General features: G+C 48.2%; 1 protein-coding gene across 3 annotated transcripts; it reads right to left on the bottom strand.

Moving 5' to 3' along the window:
• Window positions 1–1,116: 1,116 nt before the first annotated feature.
• On the bottom strand, window positions 1,117–21,519 carry CKAP2L (cytoskeleton associated protein 2 like). Of its 3 annotated transcripts, none has more exons than XM_074285819.1 (9): window positions 21,408–21,519; window positions 20,234–20,300; window positions 18,157–18,208; window positions 12,677–13,947; window positions 8,226–8,433; window positions 6,859–7,014; window positions 4,927–4,990; window positions 3,256–3,448; window positions 1,117–1,589 (listed from the first exon to the last, which is right to left on the bottom strand). In XM_074285819.1, the coding sequence occupies exons 1-9, from the start codon at window positions 21,517–21,519 to the stop codon at window positions 1,361–1,363; spliced, it is 2,352 nt and encodes a 783-aa protein (XP_074141920.1). In that variant the 3' UTR covers window positions 1,117–1,360. The 3 variants fall into 3 exon arrangements, with proteins under 3 accessions (XP_074141920.1, XP_074141921.1, XP_074141922.1); XM_074285820.1 differs by having other exon boundaries at window positions 3,256–3,439; window positions 21,408–21,511; XM_074285821.1 differs by lacking the exons at window positions 18,157–18,208; window positions 20,234–20,300; window positions 21,408–21,519 and adding an exon at window positions 14,095–14,272.
• Window positions 21,520–22,191: the final 672 nt, after the last annotated feature.

Below are 22,191 nucleotides of genomic sequence, written 5' to 3'. Positions count from 1 at the left end.
AAAGAACAGAGGAGAGTTTCAAGGAGATGCTGGAGAGCCCTTTGTCACTGATTCCATATGGTTCGGAGCCGGCGGCCTTCCCAAATCCTTTCTGACTCTGAGATTCGGTCACTTGATAAGAAAACATCAACTTGCTGGGTGCTTTCTGAGAGTTCCAATGGAAAGTGTACTAGATGTCGAGTTCCAATGCTGGCTCTGGGTGTCTTGGGACACTTGAGCCGCTTCCCTCGTTCTCTCATCTGTAAAACAAGGGGGGGGCGGTTTAGAAACCTCCAAGATCTCTTCCAGCTCAAAATCGAGGATCCAAGCCATTCTAAGGGTATTTCTTTGTAAAACAAAGGAGTTCAACTGGATGATTCATTCAAGAAGAGCAGAGAGGGGTGAAGCTTGGGAGTCGTGAGGTCCCGGCCCGCCCAGGCACCCAGAGATCAGGTGCGTCTCTACAAGCCCTCGGGGCAGGGGCCTCTCCGCTCCGTGTCTCACATTTAAGGGACCCGGTGGCCGAGGTCTGCAGCGGGCTGACAGCGGGCTGATTCCCAGGCCCGAGAGCCCCGGGAGGTGAGGGAGCGCAGGCAGGGGCCGCTCCTGCAATGCTTCTCATCTGGTCTGGAGGCCATCCTTGTCCTTCCAATGCTATGGAGTCCCGATGGAGCTGCTCACACCCGCTCTTCTCCGCCTCCAGCCACACGTGTTCTTGATAATGATTCTGTCACCTCTGCCCAAGAGCTGATCAATCTCCCCCCGTGGTGGTGGTCCAGTATAAGGCTCGAGGGCAAGCCCTCGTTAGTCCTTTGCCTTGCACCCCCAGGACCGGGCACAATGCTTGGCACAGAGAAGGTGCTTCTTGGAGCCCATGATTCACGACCGTAGAACGCTGCCAAGAGAACGCAGACTTTTGTCTCAACCAACAGTCAATGGTTCATGGAAAGCCAGAAGACACCATGTCACTCTGGGAAAAGCCAGTTTTCTCATCTGTAAAATGGGTAGCCTTATATCTGGATCCCTGTTCCCTCCTGGAGCGGCTGTAAGGATCCAGTGACACAGATGGACATAAAGTGCAGGTCTAGCTGAAGTGCCAGATCAATGGGCAACAACAAAGATAAAATAAATACTTACTGACTTGAAGGTCATATATTTTCCAATACTGTCTCATAAATCAATTGTTCCTAAGTCTAAACTTGGGGGTATGGAATGTGCACAGATTATCAAAGTCAATGAATCCAAGTCCCCTTGGACTGAGCTTCCTGGGCCTGGGGGCTGCACCCGGCCCAGCCTGCTGGGGGCCACATGCCCCGAGCCAGGGGACAGCTCCCACCAGGGCTCTCTGAAGAGTCAAGTCCCTTCCCAGGAGAGCCAGGAGCTACGACGCCCCAAGGATCTGGAGCTCGGTCTCCTCCGGCAGAGCCTCGTTCTTGCAGTAGATGAAGCAGCTGGTCTCTGTCACCCTGGGCAGCTGGTCAAGGGAGGCCACCACCGTGCCGTGCTCCTGGAGCGCCTCGGGGTAAGTGGGTCGGGCGTGCTCGATCCTCAAAGAGCGCCGCACCGGAGTTACCAGCTTCACGCTTTGTTTCTCCAACATCCCGGGAGTTCTGGGGGAGAGGAAGGAGGGAAGCCTTTGTGCTCAGGTCTGCAAGGAGGGGACTGGGGAGGGAGCGGCCCCGGCTGCAGGGTCTGCCAAGCCCTTCTGTCCTAGCCTCAGCTAGCTAGCTCCATCCCCCCCTTCCAGATGCCCAGCAAGTACATGTGGACGGGCCCACTCAGGTCCTCCCAGGGGATGGACAACATGTTCTGACAACGGGAGGCTGGGCCCTGCCCCCTCGCCTCTGCTGCTGTGAGTAAATACGGCAAAGGACAGCAAAGGCACACGTTCCACTGAGGGCTGGAGCAAGGACCAGCTGCTTGTCCCACCCAATGAGAAGCCAACACTTCTGGCTCCTTTTTCATTGGGATCTTCTCTTCAGAGACTGTGAGGAGGAATGGACACGACCAACAGCAGAAGGGGCTGCCCTGCGCTGACAGTTTGGAAACTTGATCTCTGTCTCTGGACACTGCCTTAACCCTGGTCATTCTCCAAAGAAGCCAATGACAGCGTCAGGACGTGGCACCGGACTAACATTCAGCTTCCTGCCACAGATGTGAAGAGCGGGCTCCCTTGCCGGGGCCTATAGGAGCCCCCTCGGATTGTTCTCCTCCTCTCCTGGACCTCCCCCCTCTATTTTAAGGCAGGAGGATGTAATGCAGCATCCCCAGCCCTGAGCTTAGTCTAGGATCCAGCTCCCAGCCCCCATCCTCAACTGACCTCTCAGTGCCAGCTGGAAGCAGGGGCGGAGGGTCAGGACAGCTGGGAATGAGGACCAAGGGGAAGGATCTGTCCTAGCCCTCATCCCCCTGATGCGAGCACAAGCTCAGGGCTAAGATCTGGGGAGTTAAAGGACAAGGGAAGGCAAGCCCCACCCCCCAAGCTGGCCTTCAGTCCTGGCCACTCCCTCAGCCTCCCCCTCCTCCCACAACCTGCCTGGCTCCCTCCTCCCTTGCTTCTCCCCTTCTCTACATCCTGCAATCTCAGGGCCCACCAGCACTGGGCTGGGGGAGGGGGGGTTTTCTGGCCTTCCTTGCTGTCACCATGAACACAATTTCTCAAACATGGTGGCTGAATTCTGAGCTGAGTTAATATGGAATGATGCCCCCTCCTCCCCCCTCCCTGGTGGATTAAGGAGGCTTTGGGGGGCTAGCCTAGCAGGCTAAAAAGCATCCATGACGTTTGCTTTGTGGGAAAATGTGCAGCATTCCCAGTTATGTTTCTGAGTCAGAGCTTAATTGTAAGTTTATATTCAACTTGATTTAAAATCTTCGTCTTGTGGCCTGATGGGGCTCCCGGTCCTCTCCCCCAATTTTCCCCGAGCCCCCAGCCTCTGTGATCTGCCTCCTCATCAGCACTCCCGTGGTCCTCAGGTCTGTTCCTGAGATAGCATTGAGCCTGCCTTTTTCTTTAGCCTGCCCACTCCTGTGAATGCCCAGGATGGGCCCATACCACTGTGCTCTGCCCTCTCAGAAAGTTTTAATTAGAAAATTCTCTAGGTGCCTAGTATAGAACTGTGGCTGTCACAAAGGGCGGTCACTCCTAAGTGAGCCGGAGCTGTCCATGGCTCTGCTAGCCAGCCGTCTGGAGAGGAGTCGCTCCAATTCCAGCAGCGGGGACAGGACCAGTCCGTGCGCCCGACGCAATTGTGGGGAGACCAGGGCACGGGCGCTTACCTTGGTAAGGGGGTGATCTGCAACTTGATGCAGGGCATTAAATGATTGTCTTTGTACTTCTTGGCGATTTGGGGAGTGGCTCCGACTTGCACGCGCTCTCTTGGGATGGGGAGATCGGGTTCTTGGGCCGTCTCTTCCTTTGCCGTCTCTTTCACAGACGTAGCATTAGTTGCACTGGTACTTTCTGGAGGCACTTCCAAGAAGAAAGGCGGAGTTCAAGCTTAGGTTAACTATTTGAGCACAAAAACCCAAAACCCCAAAGCCCAAAGGCAGCGAACACGTGCAGTTATATGAAGACTGGAGGCGAGGGAGGGGAAAGGAGGGAAAGCAGAGTTCAGAGGCATTGGTTCCTGCCCCTTTCCTTCTTTTGTTCTGAGGAGGTTAATACAGGATGCTCTCTGCTCATCCCTGCCAAAGCTCTCCATTCTCAGTGCATTTCTATTCAGAGGCTCTGCCTCTGCCCCAACTAACAAGCCTAGATGTGCTCCCACGCTCCCCCAGGTCCCCCGCCTCCTCCTTCACCATGGCCCATTGGATGGCTCCAGTGATCTTTCCATATTAAAAAAAAAATGCTTTTGGTATTTGGAAAAACTCATTTCTCTTTGTGAATCTCAGGCACAGAATTTTACACTTACAGGCAAGGAGACCGATAGTCTAATATCTAATAATCTAACATCTGCCTCCAGCTGCAAGCACTTGGAGCAAGAAGCCAGAAGACCGTGACGACTTTTCAGTGCACTCGAGTCACAAGACTATTTTAAGGCAGGAGGATGTAATGGTTAGAGAGCCAGCTTCAAAGGCAGAAAGAGCTAGATCCACATCTCACCCCTGACACCTGCTGCCTGCCTAACTCTGGGGAGATCCCAGAAACCCTAAATGAGGGAGAAGGGGCCAATGGGCATTAGCATGTTTGAGCTCCCAGGAATCCCCCTGCTCTTTGGGTTGTTCCCTAGACCGAAATAACATTCAATATCTGGAGTCTGCCGTGGATGAGAGCATGAGGAGAGAGAGAGATCGCCATCAATGACTAAGGCTGCCAGAGCGTAAGGTCTGGGAGGCCAAAGAGGACACGCAGGACAGGCAGCTCCCGAGAAATCTCTTGAATCTTGCACGTTCAAGGTGAAAGCTGCCCCAGAGGATGGGAAACTCCACAGCAAAACTGGTGATGGCCACCAACAGAAGATCCCTGAGAAATGTGATGAAAGAATCCAGCGGCTGGGAAGCAGCAGCAGCCTGGAGGAGGAACCCCGGAGCACACGCAGAGAGCTGGGGATGGTCTGCAACGCCACGGTCACCACATTTCTCAGGGACCTCCTCTTTGTCTTAGACACCCATCTGTGTCTAGCTCACTTTTATTCCTATCAAACTGTAACTAAAAAGCTGTAAGCTATAACTTAAAAAAAAAAAAGACCACATTTCCCTGCTGTCTGGGCAATCTCCCGATGCCCTGGGTGCTTGGTGCAGCCAGAGATGGGGGGGAGAGGGGGTTCAGCCTCACTGATGAAGGGTCCCTCGGTGTCCTCTCTTTAGCCTCAAGTTTTAGGGGGCACCCAGACACGACTGATTCCCCCATGGCCACAGTGTTTGAGAGGGGAACCCTCCAGGTTCCATGGCCACGAGGCCTCAGGGGAAGGGACCAGGAAAGAAGCCAGAAACATCACATATCCTTACCTTCTTCTGTCTTCTTGGCGCTCTTCAGAACACTAAGGACAACATCCCGCAACTCTTGTATAGGCTATGGGGAAGGAAGCACATGGACATAGAGCATCAGGCAGGATTCAAGAGGAACAGAGAGATGAAGGCCTTTCAGTGTCAGAATCCTGGAAATAAAATGTCCCCTGAGACCACACACACACACACACACACACACACACATGCATGCACGTATTTCACTTTTATTCCTATCAAGTTGTAACAAAAAACCCTTAAGCTATGACTTAAAAAACAAAAGTCCCATTTCCCTGCTACTTGGGAATAATGAAGGAATATTGGGAGCACAAGCAGCAGCCAGGTTTCTCTCACTTTTAGGGAGGGAGACATGTTCCTGAAAAGTAAGATTTTCAAAGGGTGTTTGTGTAAATTGCTTAGTTCCCCTCAGACTTGCATTATCAGATTGCAGTGAAGATTCCCAGGAGCCCTGCTGCCTCTCTGGCTCGGCTCTGGGAATTGCAATCAATCCTGGCTCTGAAAGAAAACATCATAGAATGGGAGAACTTTGTTCCACGTACATGATGGGCAATGGAGGGCATAGCACATCAATTACCCAAGGGTCCCAGGAGGCTATAGAACATTCGGCCCTGCCTCCATGCTCTCCTGCCCTGCCTCCAATCATTCATCCCAGAGCACCGAACACAACTCTGTCCTGACATAAAACTGGGTTTTAGAACCTAGGATTCGATTCATGCACAAGGGAGATACATCCACCATCCGTGGGTCTTAAAAGCAGCCCTTCTATCTCAATTTCAACATTCCAAAATTTCAGTTCTTTTTCCTACTGGGGTCATTTCATGCCACGGCTCTTAATGGCTCCTTTGGTCATGGTGTTCAACGTGCTTGCTTCCTCCTCTCAAGGCCTCTGAGGGGTCACTTAGGGCAGTCTGTACGCCAGCTCTGGATAGCTGACCACCAGGAGGGGCTTGGGGAGAGCGATTCCCAGGTGAGGGGATTTTTTCAGACATCCATGAAGAAGGGCAGGGGTTTCTATCTGAATGGGCAAAGAGACTACACAGATCAAGGAAATTAAGGGCTGAAGCACTCGGGTCATTCGGCTTCCTGGACTGGGCTACACTGATGTGCCGCACGCAGGTTTTGGCGTGAGGAAGTCTTATGAGTTCAAATCCCACTACTAGTACAAACTGTGTTCATTTAACCTGCTTAATTCAGTTTCCTTATCTGCAGAACTAAAGGGTTGGAATAAATGGCTTCTGAGGTCCCTTCCAGCTCTGAGGCTGCGAGATTTGGGGCGTTCTTATTGTGTAGGGCCCATCCTTAGATCTTGAAAGATTCCATTTTGCTCATGTATATGATATTTGTTTAAAAGCAAAACACTACTCTGGTCTCTTCAATAAAGTTGTGAAAGTCTCAGATATCATATAGTCAGTACACACTTTCACAAATCACACCAGGAGCTTGACTCTACCCAGATGCTGTTCTGTTACATAATTATGCTTAACAAATTTTATGCCAGACAGGGAGATATGTCACGTTGCTAAAAACCCTCAAAAACTAGTTCCAAGAAACTTAAAGAGCTGAAAAGTGCCTTGATGATCCCTCAGATTTTCCTTTTATTTTAGGAGTCACTCAAAGCTCAAGATCATGTAGTAGAAAAGAATGGTGAAGCTGCCTTCTATTCTGCTCACTCACATGTAGTCTCCCATGTAGCCATAAGGTAAAAGGTACAGGGGAGAAGGAAATAAGCATTTATTAAGCACCTAACGTGTGCCAGGTGCTGTCTGTGCTAAGTGCTTTACAGCTATCATCTCAGAGCCTTACAAGCAGTCCCTTCTTTGAATGTGCTCAAACACCTGGTTGGTAGCAGGGAGAATGTGCTCACGTGAATTCTGTGGGTCACAACACAAGGGACACAGAGCGCCGAATGCTCACCTCAGCCCCACAGCGAACAGCAGCCTCATACAGCGCTATCACATCCGAGCTGTCTTGACTCTCCAGGAGCTTAACTTTGCAGATCCAGAACGTGGCAAACTTTTCAGCCTCAGGAAAACCAGAGAGAATCGCCAGGATCTCATCAGAGCGTGCGCCCTAGGGGGACAAAGACCCCCTCATTTAAACAATTGCAGTACCTCATAGTGATGATATGACAGAAGCAGGCAAGTTTAGTTTACTCAGGCTTGACCTGTATGGTTTGGGGTTTAAAAATTGGTTAAGTTTTGTAGATTCCTTGTTTTTTTGCATTGCAGGCATTTCTGGATGGACCCTGACTTCCTGACAATGGATACCATAGGCTGTTTTCAAAGTCCTCTCCTCCTCCCCACTTCCCACCCCCTTTTATCAGAAGGAAGGAGATGACAACAGTTCTGCCCAAGTTGTCTTAGCTCTTGGTAACTGCTGCTTCCTTTTCTAATTATCCACTGACTACCCTTTAATAATTCAAAATGTTGCCCAGGATTGAAGTCAAGTTCATTGGTCTATATTCTCCTTGTGCCCCTTAAAATGACGACACTAAGATGTTCATCTTTTTCTAGTTGGCTAATAGCTCTCCCATTACCCATAACCTAAAAGAAGGAACAAACACCTTTCTAGGTAGCAGGGAGAAGGCTGCTTTTGGGAACGTGCTCATGTATTTGTTGATAAGTTTCACAATTTTTTGCTATACCACCCCTTTTTATCACCAATCTAGACCCCCCATTTCCCTTCCAGCTGGGCCCCCTCTCTCCCTGGAGAAGTTTGCAGCTCTAATCACTTTAGTTCTCACCATAACCAGAAATTCCTCTCCTCCTCCTCTTACCCTAAGCCACGCTCTTCCAATGGCAGCCCCTGTTCTTGAATCGATGTCCCTGCAGGCCCTTTTCCCTTTTCCTTTAGTCTCTCCACCAGAGCCATCTCTAGCTTTAGTTCTGTAGTTTCTGGCTCATTAAGATCTTCCCCTTCCCTCTCCTCCCCACCAACAAATGCACGCGTAACATCTTTCTTGGTTGTCATAGTGGGGCACGAGCCTAATGCCCCACATTAGTGAGGAAAGGGCTCTTCACAGAACCCCAACAAATGCATACAGAGCTCCAGATTAGGTCGTACTAACAGCTACATCGAATGTGAGAGGAGGAATGATTCTGCTGGTCAGCTCCAGTCTTATCTATGGCCCCGCTAGGCTGCTCTGCTCAACTAGGAATGCTGACTCCAACTCCTGATGGTCTGCTTTCTCTTAAAGCAACAGAAACCTGCAGGTTGAGAGATTGGGACCCTACCGGCTCCTCTGTGGGCCCTTTAAGCCCCAAGGAGGCTTTTCCACTCACCTCTTCCACGAGCTTCAGGCACTCTGCCAGGGTATTCTTAATTTTGTTGGAGAGATCCAGCTCTGTTTTCTTGTTTTCCTCCTCCTCTTTTATGCTTTTCCAGAAGGAAACATTTAATTTTTGCACATTTTGATTTTGTGCTAGAAGTTTCATAGGGGGTCGTTTATAAGTCTTTCCTTTGGATGCCAGCCATTCTTCAAGCTTTTTTCTGTTGTGAAATAAAAAACAGAGAGCTAAAAGATGATTCTCTGGGAAGGGGAAGGGGACAAGGGATAAGGGGTAAGGGGTAAAGTTGATGCAAAACCCAAAGAGATTAATGAAAATCTGGTTGCCTCTCCCCTTTCCTCTACCACCCACTTCCCCAAGGAAAATGCAGGAACTCGCATCTGATGAGAATTTCAATCCAATGCCTTCTAACAATAATGGCAGGCAGGAGCACACTCTATGCACAAGGGGGCTCATTGCCACATAGATGCCAGGGCCTGTTAAAAAAAAAAAAAAAAGTCCATCTAGAATGTGGCTCTCTAACGGCGAGGTACCAGTTCCAATGGTCTTGTGATGGAGCCATTTACACCCAAAGGACTGTGGGAACTGAGTGTGGGTCACAACACAGTATTTTTATTTTTTGCTTGCTTTTTGTTTTCGTTTTCCTTTTTCTTTTTGATCTGATTTTTCTTGTGCAGAGTAATTGTAGAAATGTGTATAGAAAAATTGCACAAGTTTAACATGTATTGGATTATTTGCTGTCTGGGACAAGGGATGGGGGGAAGGAAAAAATTTGGAACATAAGGTTTTGTAAGGGTGAATGTTGAAAATTATCCATATATATATATATATGTATATTTGAAAAAAAAATCCATCTGTTAAGATGCAAATAATTTCTCAGATTCTTTTCTGTGGGGCCCCTCCCCTTTCTCTGCAGTCCTTCCACCTCCTCTCTACCTCAGTGCCACGCCTGTGAATTCACACTGACCCAGAATTTTTCGAGAGCGGATCAAGCTCTTGGGTCACCAGTCCTGCCCTCCTCCCCGCTGGTCACTCTCAGACCGCCAAGGAACCGCCCTTGGTCTCCCCCACCTCACTCAGAGCCTCCAATCGCCTCTCCTGACAGGCTCTTCTTCCTCCTCGTCCTCCTATGCTCAATGTCACTTTATATTGCAAACGTGTTGGCTCTGACTTTGTCCTGCTTTCTCTCTCTTGCTTCCAAGTCCACTCATTTCTCTTCCTGTAGGCCTCCAATCTGTCTCCAGCTTTCTGGTCTTACTGCCCTGGGCCTCAATAGCACCTCCTATAGTGGCTACTGTACAATGGGGTCTCAACCTTCTCCAATAACGATAGCTCCCCATTTCTCTAGGTTTGCTAAGCACTTTACAAATATCCGATCCTCCCAATCACCTTGGAAGGCAGATGCCATCATTACCCCATTTTATAGATGAGGAAACTCGGGCAAAACAGGTTTAAGTGACTCGTCAGGGAGCTGAATTTGAACTCAGGCCAGCCTGATCCCAAACCGCCATCCCTCTCCACTATTGACACCTGGCTAACTGCCTCTCGCCCATCCCTCAGAGTCACCAGATTCAGGCCCAAAGAGGGTCACTGCTGGTGCTCGGCAGGCTCCCCCCCAGTCTGCCCCTCCAGGGCGGCATGCATCATAGGTTTGGGACCTGGGCGGTCACCTTCTCTACCCCCTTGGCCCCTGGGGTCACTCCCCACGATCCCATGCTTCCTTTGGCCTCTAAGCACTGCTCCTAGTCAGAAGGCGAGGATGGCCGGCAGGCTGAATGTTCACTGCCCTCAGGCCTGGCTCCCTCAGAAGCCCTTGCTGGCCCCCATTGCCAGTCCCAGGTGTCTTGTATGGACCTGGGCAGTTTCCATGTTGGGCGGCCCAAGTTCACAGAGCACAAAGACTTCCTGCAAACTCCGCCTCAGACGCTTCCTAGCTTGTGACCCTGGGCAGGTCACCTATCCTTGTCTGCCTCAGTTTCCTCATCTGTAAAATGAGCTGGAAAAGGAAATGGAAAACCCATACAGTGTCTTTACCCAGAAAACCCCAAGTGGGGTCATCAAGAGTGGGACATGACTGAAAACTGAGTTAAGTTTCCTCCCTATTGCACCTCCCAGAATGGCAGCCTCTGCGTCCTCAGCACTTGGCACAGGGCCTAGATTGCTGCTTAGTGACTGACTCCCTGCCATGTGTATGAGAATGCATGGGGGCTGGGTTTGACCTGGAGGAGGGATGTAGCCATGGCTGGGCAGTGCCATCCGGCCCCAGAGCCTCTCCTGTGCTGTGCTCAAGAGCTCCCACTATTATGGCTCCGTCCCTGCCGTCAGAAGCAGCTGCCGGGGGAGGGGCACCCTGTGCCTCTGGAGCCTGTCTTGTCTCCCGCTTTCCTCTCGCTGTGGGGGAAGGGCTGAGATGGCAAGCTGCGGCCAGGGTGAGCAGATGTCGGAGACCCTGAAATCTCGGCTCTAATCCCATGCCCTCCGGCCTGCCATCACTGCTGTGAATGCCTGCAGCACCCTGCCCACCTGGTACCTTCTCTCAGCCACTGATCCCTCCTTTACTACTACGTTTTCCTCTTTTTTCTTCCTCTCAAACCTCTAAGACTCAGGTTCTCCCCAGCTTCCTGTGCCCATGCCCACTTGTCTGATAACGCTCATCATACGAATAGAATAAGACTACAGGAGGCCTTCTGGGCCCTTCCCACGGTATCAACACCTCGGGTATTTAGCTTTGATATCAACAGCCTCAGGTCGTCTTATGTAACTTAAATGCACAGATGAGATCAACAAAAAACCTTTCTGATCAATGGCCTCACACACACACACACACACACAGATAAAATAAACGGGCAAATATGTCAACACAACCATCGAGGTATCTTATGTGATTGAAATAAACCAGTACAGATGAGCTCAACAAAACTTTCTGATAAATGGTGCTCTCTCCTCTCTCCATATTACTGTATGTATACACACACACACAAGCACACACATATATAAAACATGACATATAGTCAACTGTCACTATGTAACAAACACCAAAACAGGGACAGCTAGGGGGTGCAGGGGATAGAGCACCAGCCCTGAAGTCAGGAGGACCCAAGTTCCAATCTGACTTCAGACATTTAACTCTCTTCCTGGCTGTGTGATCCTGAGCAAGTCACTTAACCTCAATTGCCTCAGGGGAAAAAATAAACAATATAGATCAATAAACTGTTGTGACAAAATATATAAACATATGCAACACACACACATATATAAATGCAGACGTGTCAAACACTTGGAGCTTTAGACTTGGTTGGACCCAGTTAGTGTGTGTAACTTTACTAAAAGTCTCCCTCACTTTAAATTTCTTTCCCAGCCATAGTCTTTCATATCCCTTCCTTATATTCCGTCTAGAAGGCAGTGGGGGCCCTCACATTAGCTAATACCTGGTTTTTGCCTGCCTGTGACATCGGGGTGGGAAGCACTCAGATATGTGCCCAGAAAGCTCTCTCGACTCCGGGCTGCCTTGGTGTGGAAGGGAGGGCACAGGGCTGGCCCACATGTTGGCCAGGAGTCACAGGTGGGCCGAGCAAGGCCGGAGGAGTCCCAGTGCAGCCTCTCCGAAGGAATATTGCTTACTGCCTTTTCAAGAGCACTTGAGGTCTGAAGACCATTGCTTTGATTGAGATGTGACTGGAGTCAGAATTAATCTGCTGACTCCAAACCCAGTGTTCTTTTCCATGCACTAGGATCACTTCTCTAGAAAGAGGTGTGAAGGAAGTTTTATTGTGGGAGGAAAAAAAGACACAAATTTGAAGATAGAGTGCAGGGCATCAAAAAATCTGGCTGCAACAGAGAATGTAGGAAGGGGAGAGGTACAAGAAGGGCTGGAAAGGAAGAGAAGGGGGTAGACTGTGGAGGGCCTTGAATGCCAGGAGCAGTTCATTTCTCATTGGTGGGCAATAGGGAGCCATGGAGAGCTGCTGAGAGCGATGATGTCAGAGTAATTTGTTAGGATGATTACTTAGGCAGTGGTGGGAGGGATGGACTAACCTGGCATGGACTGGAGGCGGGAGGGCCACTTAGGAAGTTTTACAATTGTCTACTTCAAGTTAAATTGTACCATGTTCAATATTTGATAGATTGCAGAAAAAAACTGATTTTACTTCTCATGAATAATAGTCATCACTATTACACAGGAAACAAATCCTGTAACAGTAGCGTCATCACTTACCTTATCTTTGTATACACATTGTTTTTATGAAAATGTCTAGTCAACTAATTTTTCAAGGAAAAAATAATCTGTATCTACACTTACTATTTAAATGCTCCTCATCCCCTGAATTAATTTCTGACCAATGGGAATAAGAAATGCAGATATACTAGAGATTATCATATCTATGGCTTTGTGTATAGCATTGACCATTTTAGGATGCCATGTTTTCAGAAACCAAGCCCAATACCTTCGATCCTCCTCGCTTTTCTTCCGCTGGACATTCGGCTTGATTTGGGGGACAGAGGCATCGGGCAAAATCGGCTCTCGTACTCCTTCTTCACTCGTGGTCGGCTTCGTCTGGGTGACATTCTGGGGCTGAGCTTTGGGGTTCAAGGCTCTCACAGAACAATTCCAGGGCACGGTCCCCTTGGCCTTGGAGTCCACAGGCTGTGGCTCTTTTTTCAAGCTATAACTAAGCTTTGCGGGGGGTCCATATGGGTGGATTTTCGGGGTGCCACCTACCAACTGAGTCTGTCTTGTTACAGTCCTCAATGGCGGTGCCATTACCGACGGCTTCCTTTCAGGGAAAGGCTGCACCAGCTTTAGGTCTGGCTTACCGTTATCATGCCTATTGAACTTTGCTATCTGCGGCACCATTGGGTTTGTTCTCGGGAGGCTTCTTTCTACGGTCTGTTTATTGATGGCATTTTCTTGCAGCTTGGCTCCACTGCGACCCTCTTTTTCATTTTCGTTGACTTTTGCATTCTCTTTCTTGATTAGCAGTCTCCTCGATTCCCGAATCCTGGCAAGGCTCTGAACCAAGTGAGAAGGAACAGTTCTTTGATGCTTGTCTCGTGGTCTTTTACAGCTCGTCCCCTCAGGGATCTGCTGGCACTCTCCTGTGGGTACCCAGACTTGAATCCTGTGAACAAACGGCTTGTTGACTTGGTCTTTCAGCAGGACACTGTTCTCGGCCCCTTGGTGCACAGCTTGCTTTGGAGCCAGGCCTCTCTTGCTGGGACAGTCTGAATTCTCCTTTGATTTCGCCGTGCTGCAAAGCTCAGTTTCTGGTTTCCTCTTAAGCTCTACCAGGTTTGGCAAAGGACAGTTCTCTTTGTCCGTCTCCTTCGGAAAGTCGCCTAAGGACTGGCTCTCGGCGTGGCCCTCGGCCGCAGGGTCCATCCACCCACCAAGTCTTCGATTTGTCGTCTTCTGCTCTGTAAATCTCCTCAGACACTGGGTCTCATGGGATGGTACAGACCTTCTGACCGGCTTGTACACAGCAGAAGATGCTATTTTCTGCAGCTGGCAGATGTGGGTATTCCTTGAGAGTTTACAGTCTGGCTTGGAGGAAAGGGAACCTGTGATTGGTCCTTTCCCCAGAATTTTTGGTGCTGCTGGTTTTGGCCTTTGGGTTCCATTGACATTGGAAGATCCCGGCTGGAGTACATTACCAGTGGACCTTTCAGCAGCACATGAGTGGGTCCATTTAAATGTGTCATTTTTTGGTCTAATAGTCTGAAAAACAAAAGCACAATGCAAAAGTGACTACTGCAATCTATTCAAAGGCAAAAAACCCAGTGACATGTCTAACGACTTATTTTAGCTTGGAGAAAATGAGGCTATTTCTCATCTATAGGCAACTTGTGGAGCTCAAGCACCTACCTTTAGCTCCACTGGGACTGGGCAAGGACTCCTGATGCGGAATCTACAGAAGTGAAGCCATCTGTCTGTGTCTGGGCCACACTGGGGGCTGCAGGAGGATGTGGAGAATGCTGACGAGTTCCTCCCGGGCAGATCACACACCTGACAATTACCTCCAGTCTGCACATAATTTCCCCTCTCTCATCAGCTGACCTTTTGCTTCTTGGACCTTTTCAAACAACACGGGGCTCCTCGAGGGTGGACGCCATTTCCCTTTTGCCTTTGCCTTGCCATCTCCCAAGCAGAGCATCTAACATGTGGTAGGGGCTTAACTAAAGCTTGCTGAAGACGCCTATAAAGGATCTCGCCATCTTGCTGCCAAGGCCACTGCCCATCTTGGCTCCTCTGTGACGGCATCACTTTCTTTAGTCTCTAAGGCTCAGCGTCTCAGCATCATCTTTGACTACCCTGCCCCTTTGCTCTCTCCTATCAATTAGCAACTTTGTGTCCATTCCTCCTTTGCAATAACTCCTCACTGGAGCAAAATGCTTCCTTCTCGTCCTGTAGTCACCACCCTCAGTCAGGTCCTATGACCCCATGGCTGGGATATTGCAATAGCTTCTCAACTGGTCTTTGTATAATTTTTCTCTACCTCCCAATACTCTTGGAAATCCACTTTCCTCTTCATTTGTCCACAGAATAAAATATAAATTCTTTGGCAAGGCATTCAGGCTCTCCCTAGTCTGGCTCCCAAAGTTTCCAGTCTTTTTTCCCCATCATTCACTGACATGAATTTTTTATTTTTACCCACAGCCAGCAAGATTCCATGTGTTTTTTGTGTTTCTGTGGCATGGCTATAACAGTAACAACAATAATAGCTAGTAATTGTATAACACTTTGCAGACATTTCACTAGATCCTCAAAACCATCCTGGAAGGTATTATACCTATTTTAGAGATCTGGAAACTGAGGCAGAGTGTGACTTGCCCAAAGCCACACACATCTAGTCTTCCTGATTTCATCCAGAATTCTACCCCCTGTGCCACAATGTTTGATAACACTTTCTTTTCAAGATCAAGATCTAATTTCCCTGCACCAGATGTGATTTGTTATTTTTCTCTGCATTGCCCTTTTCTATACCACTCAAGTTGGCAGTTATCATTTCCTGCCTCCAATTATTACTCTCTTTTCATGTCTGTCACACTTTTTACTATATTATAAACTACTCCTCAGGGAAGGGTACACATCTTGGAATTTTTGTGTTTAATAAACCACCTCACCTACAATCTCATTATATAGAACAATTCAGAAAGTATCTTAATAGTGTTTAGTGATTTAGAAATCCCAATAAGGAGACCTTATTTTTCTGTAGTCTTTGGTACAAAAGCAAAGCTGTTAAATTTTTATTAGCATTTGATGTTAAATATATATATAGGGGAAATTTCTGCCACAAATAATTGCCCAGGTTATTGACTTTTTTGTACCAAAGAGCTATGGGTCATTTCAAGATTGTAGAAATTTGTGTTCTGAAATCCTCTATAACCAAATTTCTAAGAACCAACAAACAATATGGAGAAGCTCTGGGTACCCTGGTAAGGCTGACCTGCTCATTGCAGGCAAATGGTCTCACTAGCTTATAAGTCTTTAATAAAGGAAGTACCATGACACTCTAAATAGTTAAGCAAAGAACTTCTTGATCCATATAAAATGTTCTAAAGTGGATGTTAAAAAAAATTTCTGTGGTCTGATATCTGTATACAAATTTATAAAGTACAGAAACCCCTTTGAAAATGACAGGTCCTAATGGAAGGAGGTTATTTTGACTTTATAAATGTCACTGGGACTTTGGGTGAGACTCTCCATTGAACTTCCACTCTGGAAGAGTGCGTGCTATTCATGGGAATGGGGGAAACACTAAGAAGATATATTTATGTGAGGAAATTCAGGAGAAAATCCTATGAGGTGAAGTGAAAACTTGGGACTAAAGTAGAGTAGCACAATCTAAGAAAAGTCTAGGAGCCTGAAAAAGGAAACTTTGGGTGAACGCGGGCATCAACAGAAGGCTTTTTGTTGACTTACACTACAGACTACTTTGACAGAGGGAGTAATTAGTTGAAGACACTAGAATCCAGATCCTAGGCCTGGTACAGAAGTGATGGGGCAGTTGTATCGTCTGGATATTTACAGCAAAAAGCTGCAAAAAACTAAGGATCTGATTTGCTTTTGCATCACTTTTATCCTTCAAAAGGTGAGGGAACAGAAAGAGAAAACTTCTGTTCAGAATTTGATTCTCATCTATAAGTTTCTGGGATATATTTGATGGGAAGATTTGGATTAAGTGGCCAATCCCTCATAGAATCTGTGCCTCCTTGATTGATTAGCTCATGTGCCAATGACCAGTCAAGGTTTAGCTCAACTGCTGGAAATGGATACATTTGATATCCATGCATATGTCCCTCATGGTCCCCATTGTCTTAAAGCTAACTTCCCACCTACACCCCTCCCCATCCTCATCCCCAGGAGAAGGTTTACTCCTTGAGAGCAGGGACAATTTCATTTTTGTCCATTTTCCTGGTATGTAGGCTCATATACAGTAGGTGCTCAATAAATGCTTGTTGAAAGAGTGAAAAAAGCCAAGCACATATTTTGGGAGAGCAGATTTGAAAGGGTTTAGAGTAGTTTCTTAATCCCAGGGGTCTGTGAACTTAAAAAAAAAAAAACAAAACAAAAAAACAAACCCAAACAACTGGTTCAATATATTTGGCTTCCTTTGAAATCTTATTCATTTAAATTTATTTTTGAATTTTACTATTTTATTTTTCCCCCAATTACATGTAAAAATTTGAAACCTTTTTTAAGTTTTACAATTTTGAATTCCAAATTCCCATCCTCCCTCCTTTCTCCCCCATCATTGAGAAGACAAAGCAATTTGATAAAGGCAATGCATGTGCAGTTATACAAAACATATTTCCGTATTAATCACGTTGAAAAATAAAGTAAAAAAACCCCAAACCAGTATGCTTTGGAATGCATTCAGATTCCATTCTCTGGAGGTGGTTAGCTTTTTCACCATACGTCCTTCAGAATTGTCTTGGGTCCTTGTATTGCTGGGAATAGCTAAGTTCTTTACAGAAGATCATTGTACAATATTATATATTTTAAGTATAATGATTTAATTATTTAAGTATATTAAATATATATTAAAATTTTAAGTATAAACGATTCTGAAAAAGGGGTCCGAAGTGCCACCAGACTGCTATGAAAGGGGTCTATGCCACTGAAAAGTCTATAATATATAGAGCTCCTGCTTTAGAAAAAGGCAGGCAGGATCCAGTGAACTGGGGAACTCTGCCCTGGACACACTCTCAAGAATGAAATTCTGAAGGCAATTCTCAGGTAAAGGAAAAAGAGCAATTGTGCAAGAGACCCAGGTGCAGGGAAAACCCCGAACTCCAGCTTTTACAAAATGTGTCCAGGAGCTGGAAGGCTAGGTGACAAAGGAGGCAGAACCATGTCATGGTCTTACAACAGCCATCATCAGTGATGCTAGAGTTTAGACAGAGAGGCTGGCAAGGAAGGCCGTGAATAAGAACCTCCAGTTCCACTGAGAGGTGCCAGGGAGGTGGTGGCCCTGCTGTTGGTGGGATTCCGCTGGCTTCAGGGTGGGCTGGGGGGAGGGGCCACTCTGGGACAGCCAGGTTCGATGAAGCTCAGGTGAATGAGTGGGATTTAAGCTTAGCTGGGAGAGGATCGTGGGATTAGGGATCGATCCTCTGTCATGTGGATAAGGGGTCCACTTGTTCAGTTGGATCGTGGAAGGTGGAACCAGCAGCAATGTGGGGAAGGAGCAAAGAGGCTTGAAGCTGCAGAAAAACTGCTTCCACCAGCATTTAGATCTACGCTACCCCACGGAGGGCTGGGCAGTGGCCAGAGGTAGGAGGCCTCTCCTCTCTTGAAATCTTCAAGTGAAGGATGACCATTCTGGGGGGGGAATCTTTTCTAGATGGTTGGGCTACGTGGCTGGAGCAGGGTGTAGGGGAGGGCCCTTCCAATTCTGAAATATTGCAATTAATTTCTACTTACAGATCTAGAGGTTGGTGGCTTTGAATATAGTTTCTGGTCTTTGAGATAAGGCCTATAGAAGAGGGAAAAAATAAAATCAATCTCAAGATAAAATGACTCCTCTTTAGACACAGAGATGTCTCTACATATCAAGTCTTACATCTTAATTCCTAAAGACCATTCATCCTATTAATCAGAGTAATAGCTCACATTCATGCGAGTCCAGGTTTGCAAGGAATATTTCAGAGATTATCTTGTTTGAACATCACAAGCACCCTAGGAGATAAGTTTTATCCCGAGACAAACAGGTGAAATGCCTAGCCCAGGGTCACCCAGCTGGTATGTGTCTGGGGTTGGATTTGAACTTGGGTCTTCCAAGGACTCAAACAGAATAGATGATCATGTCGTTCTTAGTGTATTTTCTGTGTCCATGATGCAGTTAGACCATTTCACTTATGGTCATCAAACACTTTCACTGACAGGGTCATTTGGAAAGGGACAGATCTAAGTAGAATAGCCATGAGGAATGAAACAGTGAAGAGTTCAAATACCATTTTGGCCTGTATGACACTGTACATGTTTAAGTTTTCTAGGCCTGTTTCCTTCTCTTGAAAATGAGGGCTTAGGTCTCTCGAGCTCGATGGCTGGGATCTCATGATTATTATTAGTAAAAGGGGATGTAAGCTTTTGGCTGGTAGCCAATGTTCACAATCCATCTACAACCTCTCCATCGTCAGGCTCCTGGAGCTGCCTTAAGTGCTCCCCTGAACCTCTCCGTTGATCCATTGGTCCTTCATCCTCACCTTCCTTACCTCTCTGCAGCACCAGACATGGCTGACCACCTTTTTTTTTTCTAGGTCTGTGATCTCCTTCCTATATCTGTGGGGCCCTTCTATTTCCTGGCTCTCATCCTCAGTATTCTTTGTGGGCTCATCAGATACATTACACCCCCCATTCCTTTAACTCGTCTACCCCATGATTGTCAACGGAATCTGATCTTGCCCCTGAGTTCCAGCAGCTCTCTTGGCTGCCAGGATAAGGCCTGAACTCCTGTGTTTTTTTGGCTTTTAAAGCCCTTCATTATCCAGCTCTTGTCTCTCCATCTGGGCCGTACTCCCTTCCCCACCTCCACTTTTCTCAATCCATCCCAGGAGTCTACTCCTACTTTGGGCACTTGCTAGGGTTCTATTCCTTCTGGGAAATTGTCCTTGTAAATATGTCACATTGACTTTTCAGTGGATGGCAATAGCAGAAAATGACTCTTCCTTGTTTTGTATCCCTCATACCCAGCATAGAGCCTAATATCTGATGATACATGACTGGAGTGTTCAGGGCTGAATGAATATGTAGTTTGGGGAATCATCTGCACAGAGAAGATCTAAGGGACTTTGAAGAAGTCTTCAAAAGAGAGGACAGAAAGGAGGAAGATCCAGCAAGGAACACTCAAACATTGATGACAAGCTAGAAGGGTCATCTATGTAGCATCCATGTAGCAAAGGATCCTGGAAAGGAATGGCCAGAAGGGAAGGAAGAAAACTCAGGGCAGTGGCCCAAGCCACGGAGGGTCAGAGGATCTGGGAAGAGGTAACAGCCAATAGAACCAACAACCTCAGAGAGCTAAACAAGAAAAAGACTGAAGAAAGCTGTTAGATTTAGAAGTGAGGGGTAACCTGGTAATCCTGGAGGAGTAGCTTCAACCAAGGAATGGATGGATGGAGGTCATTCCCTGCAGAGTAAGGAAAGAGAGGAGCACATTTTCTGGAATGGATGCAAGGTCAAGGAAAGGCACCCAAACTGCAGCCACATGTGATCTCTCTTTCAAAGAGAGAGAAAGGGAATGGATGCAATGGCTCCAGGGATATGGGGGGGGGGTAATACCCAGTTATAGAACCTTTATCTTGAAATTCCTAGAATGTTCAGGCCTTGGCCATGGGCCAAGCAAAAGCAAACCATCAGAGGAAAGGAAAGCAGATCTGTCATTCTTTTCGCTGGGCCCAGTCACTCTAACACACAAGCCATCAACGAGACAGAGGTTCAGAGGTGGGAATTTTAGGCAGCAAGCGATCAATAGTTTTCACACACAGACACACGCACTCACTTGGTGTTTGGGCATTTTAGCTTCCCTTTGGCTGCTAAATACTCCTGGAGCTTTTTTCGCCGCTCTTCTGCAAGAACAAATTTTTAAAAAAGAAAAAAAAGATATTAATTTATAATTTCTTTTAGTCTTCTTCACTTCACATAAGCTGTCCTACTTCTGGACTCCAACATCAGAATGCACTGTCCTTGATAGACAGCAGAGAGAATGTGGATTTGTGCTGAGAGCCCCAAGCTCAAATCCTGACTCTGCTCCTTATCATCTGGGGGGCCCTGGGCAAGCCCAGAGCTTTCTACCTCAGTTTCCTCAGCTGTAACAATGGAGCTCATTATAGCACCAAGCTCCCAGGGGGGTTGTGAGGGTCAAATGTGATAATCCTGCTTAGCTCAGTGCCTGGCACATAATAGGCACATAACTATTGTTATTGTTATTGTGAGGATCATAATATGTGTAAAGTGCTTTGCAAATTGTAAATGTCAGCTCCAGCTACTGGCACTAGAATGATCACTGCCCCTCCATGACTTTTACAATGTATCTCAGTGTCTCCAAGTGCAATGGAAGCACATTAATAATGTAATTAACAAGGGCCGGTGAGGATGCGGTGACAGGATAATTAAGGATGGTTACGATGGCTATTATTGCTACAGTAGCGGAGCGCCTCGGGAGCCCCTCCCGCTTTAAATGCCTGTGCCCGGCCCCCTGCGGATGGACAGGTGAGTTTGGAAGGGCTCCTCCCCCTCCCGCCATGCTGACAGGGTCACTGACTGACTCCTAGCCCCGGCCGGGGCCCCAGGAGCGGGCCACGGCCACGGGGGACAGAGCCCCAGTGAGGTCAGCTCATGGGGCGGGGCACGGGCTCATGGGCGGCCGGGCTTTCACGTCCCGACTCAGGAAGTGGCCCTGGGTGGGGACAGGGCTGGCCCGGTATATTTTGAGCTCAAGTATTGGGGTAAGTGGGGGCGCAGGCGGATCTAGCGGGCCCCCGAGGAGTGGAGGGGCAAGATAGTAGGGGTTGGGGGTCAGAGGACCTAGATTCGAAACCCGCCTCTGACATTCGCTCCGCGCTTAACTGCTCTGAAACTCAGTTTCCCCACTTGTACAGCGGGTCCGGGGGACCCGAGGCGGGGTGGGGGCACACCTCCCTCGCCTTCCCAGCCCGGGCTTGGCGGACACTCACCTACGGCCGCGGCGTGGGCCGCCGACCCCACCATGACTCCCGCAGCAGCCTGGCCTCGGGCAGCGCTAGGCTCCGGACTCTCCCCAACGCCCACCTCCCTGTCCTTTATCATTGGTTGCCGTTGTTTTGAAACCGACCAATGAAAATCCTGGAAGGGATTCCGGGCTACTGGAAACGGACCGTTTGACGATTGGCTGTCGCGTCACTTTGGCCCGCCTCTGGGTCTCGATGATTGGAAGAAGAGGCAGTTCGGGGCGGGGCGGGTTTGGCTTGCGGCGGACGCGGGCTGTTGATTTCAGTTAACTGCCAGGTGGTGGAGGGGGCGGGACTTGTGGCCCGGCGCGCGGGGCCTGGGGAGGGCGGGCAGTCGGCCCCGGGGGTTCTTTCTAAATGTGGGGCCGGGCTGTTCTAGGGACCTTGGGGGACCCAAGGAGGAGTGGGAAGCTCGGGGACCTTAGGAGTCGTGGGGATATCGGGAGGCACTTGGGGGGCATTCGAGGGCGTGGGGAGCACTAGCGAGTGCAGGAATCACGGAGATTTCAGGGGCATGGGAGGGTAGGAGGGTTAGAACTTTGGGGGCATTAGGCTTATTGGGTTCTTGGGGACTTTGGGGACACTAGAGAATGCAGGGCCATAGGGACTTTGGGGGGCTCTAGAAAGTTCAGAGGTCACGGAGTTTTCAGGAGCACTAGAGGTGTAGATGTTATAGGCACTTAGGGAGCACCAGAGAGTAGGGGTCACAGGGACTTAGGGGGCAGCAGAGAGTAGGGGTCACAGGGACTTA

The sequence above is a fragment of the Sminthopsis crassicaudata genome, chromosome 2 (assembly GCF_048593235.1).
Source record: "Sminthopsis crassicaudata isolate SCR6 chromosome 2, ASM4859323v1, whole genome shotgun sequence".
Lineage (NCBI taxonomy): Eukaryota > Metazoa > Chordata > Mammalia > Dasyuromorphia > Dasyuridae > Sminthopsis > Sminthopsis crassicaudata.
Note: the sequence above shows the minus strand (reverse complement) of the source record. Positions and strands in the feature narration are given on the sequence as shown.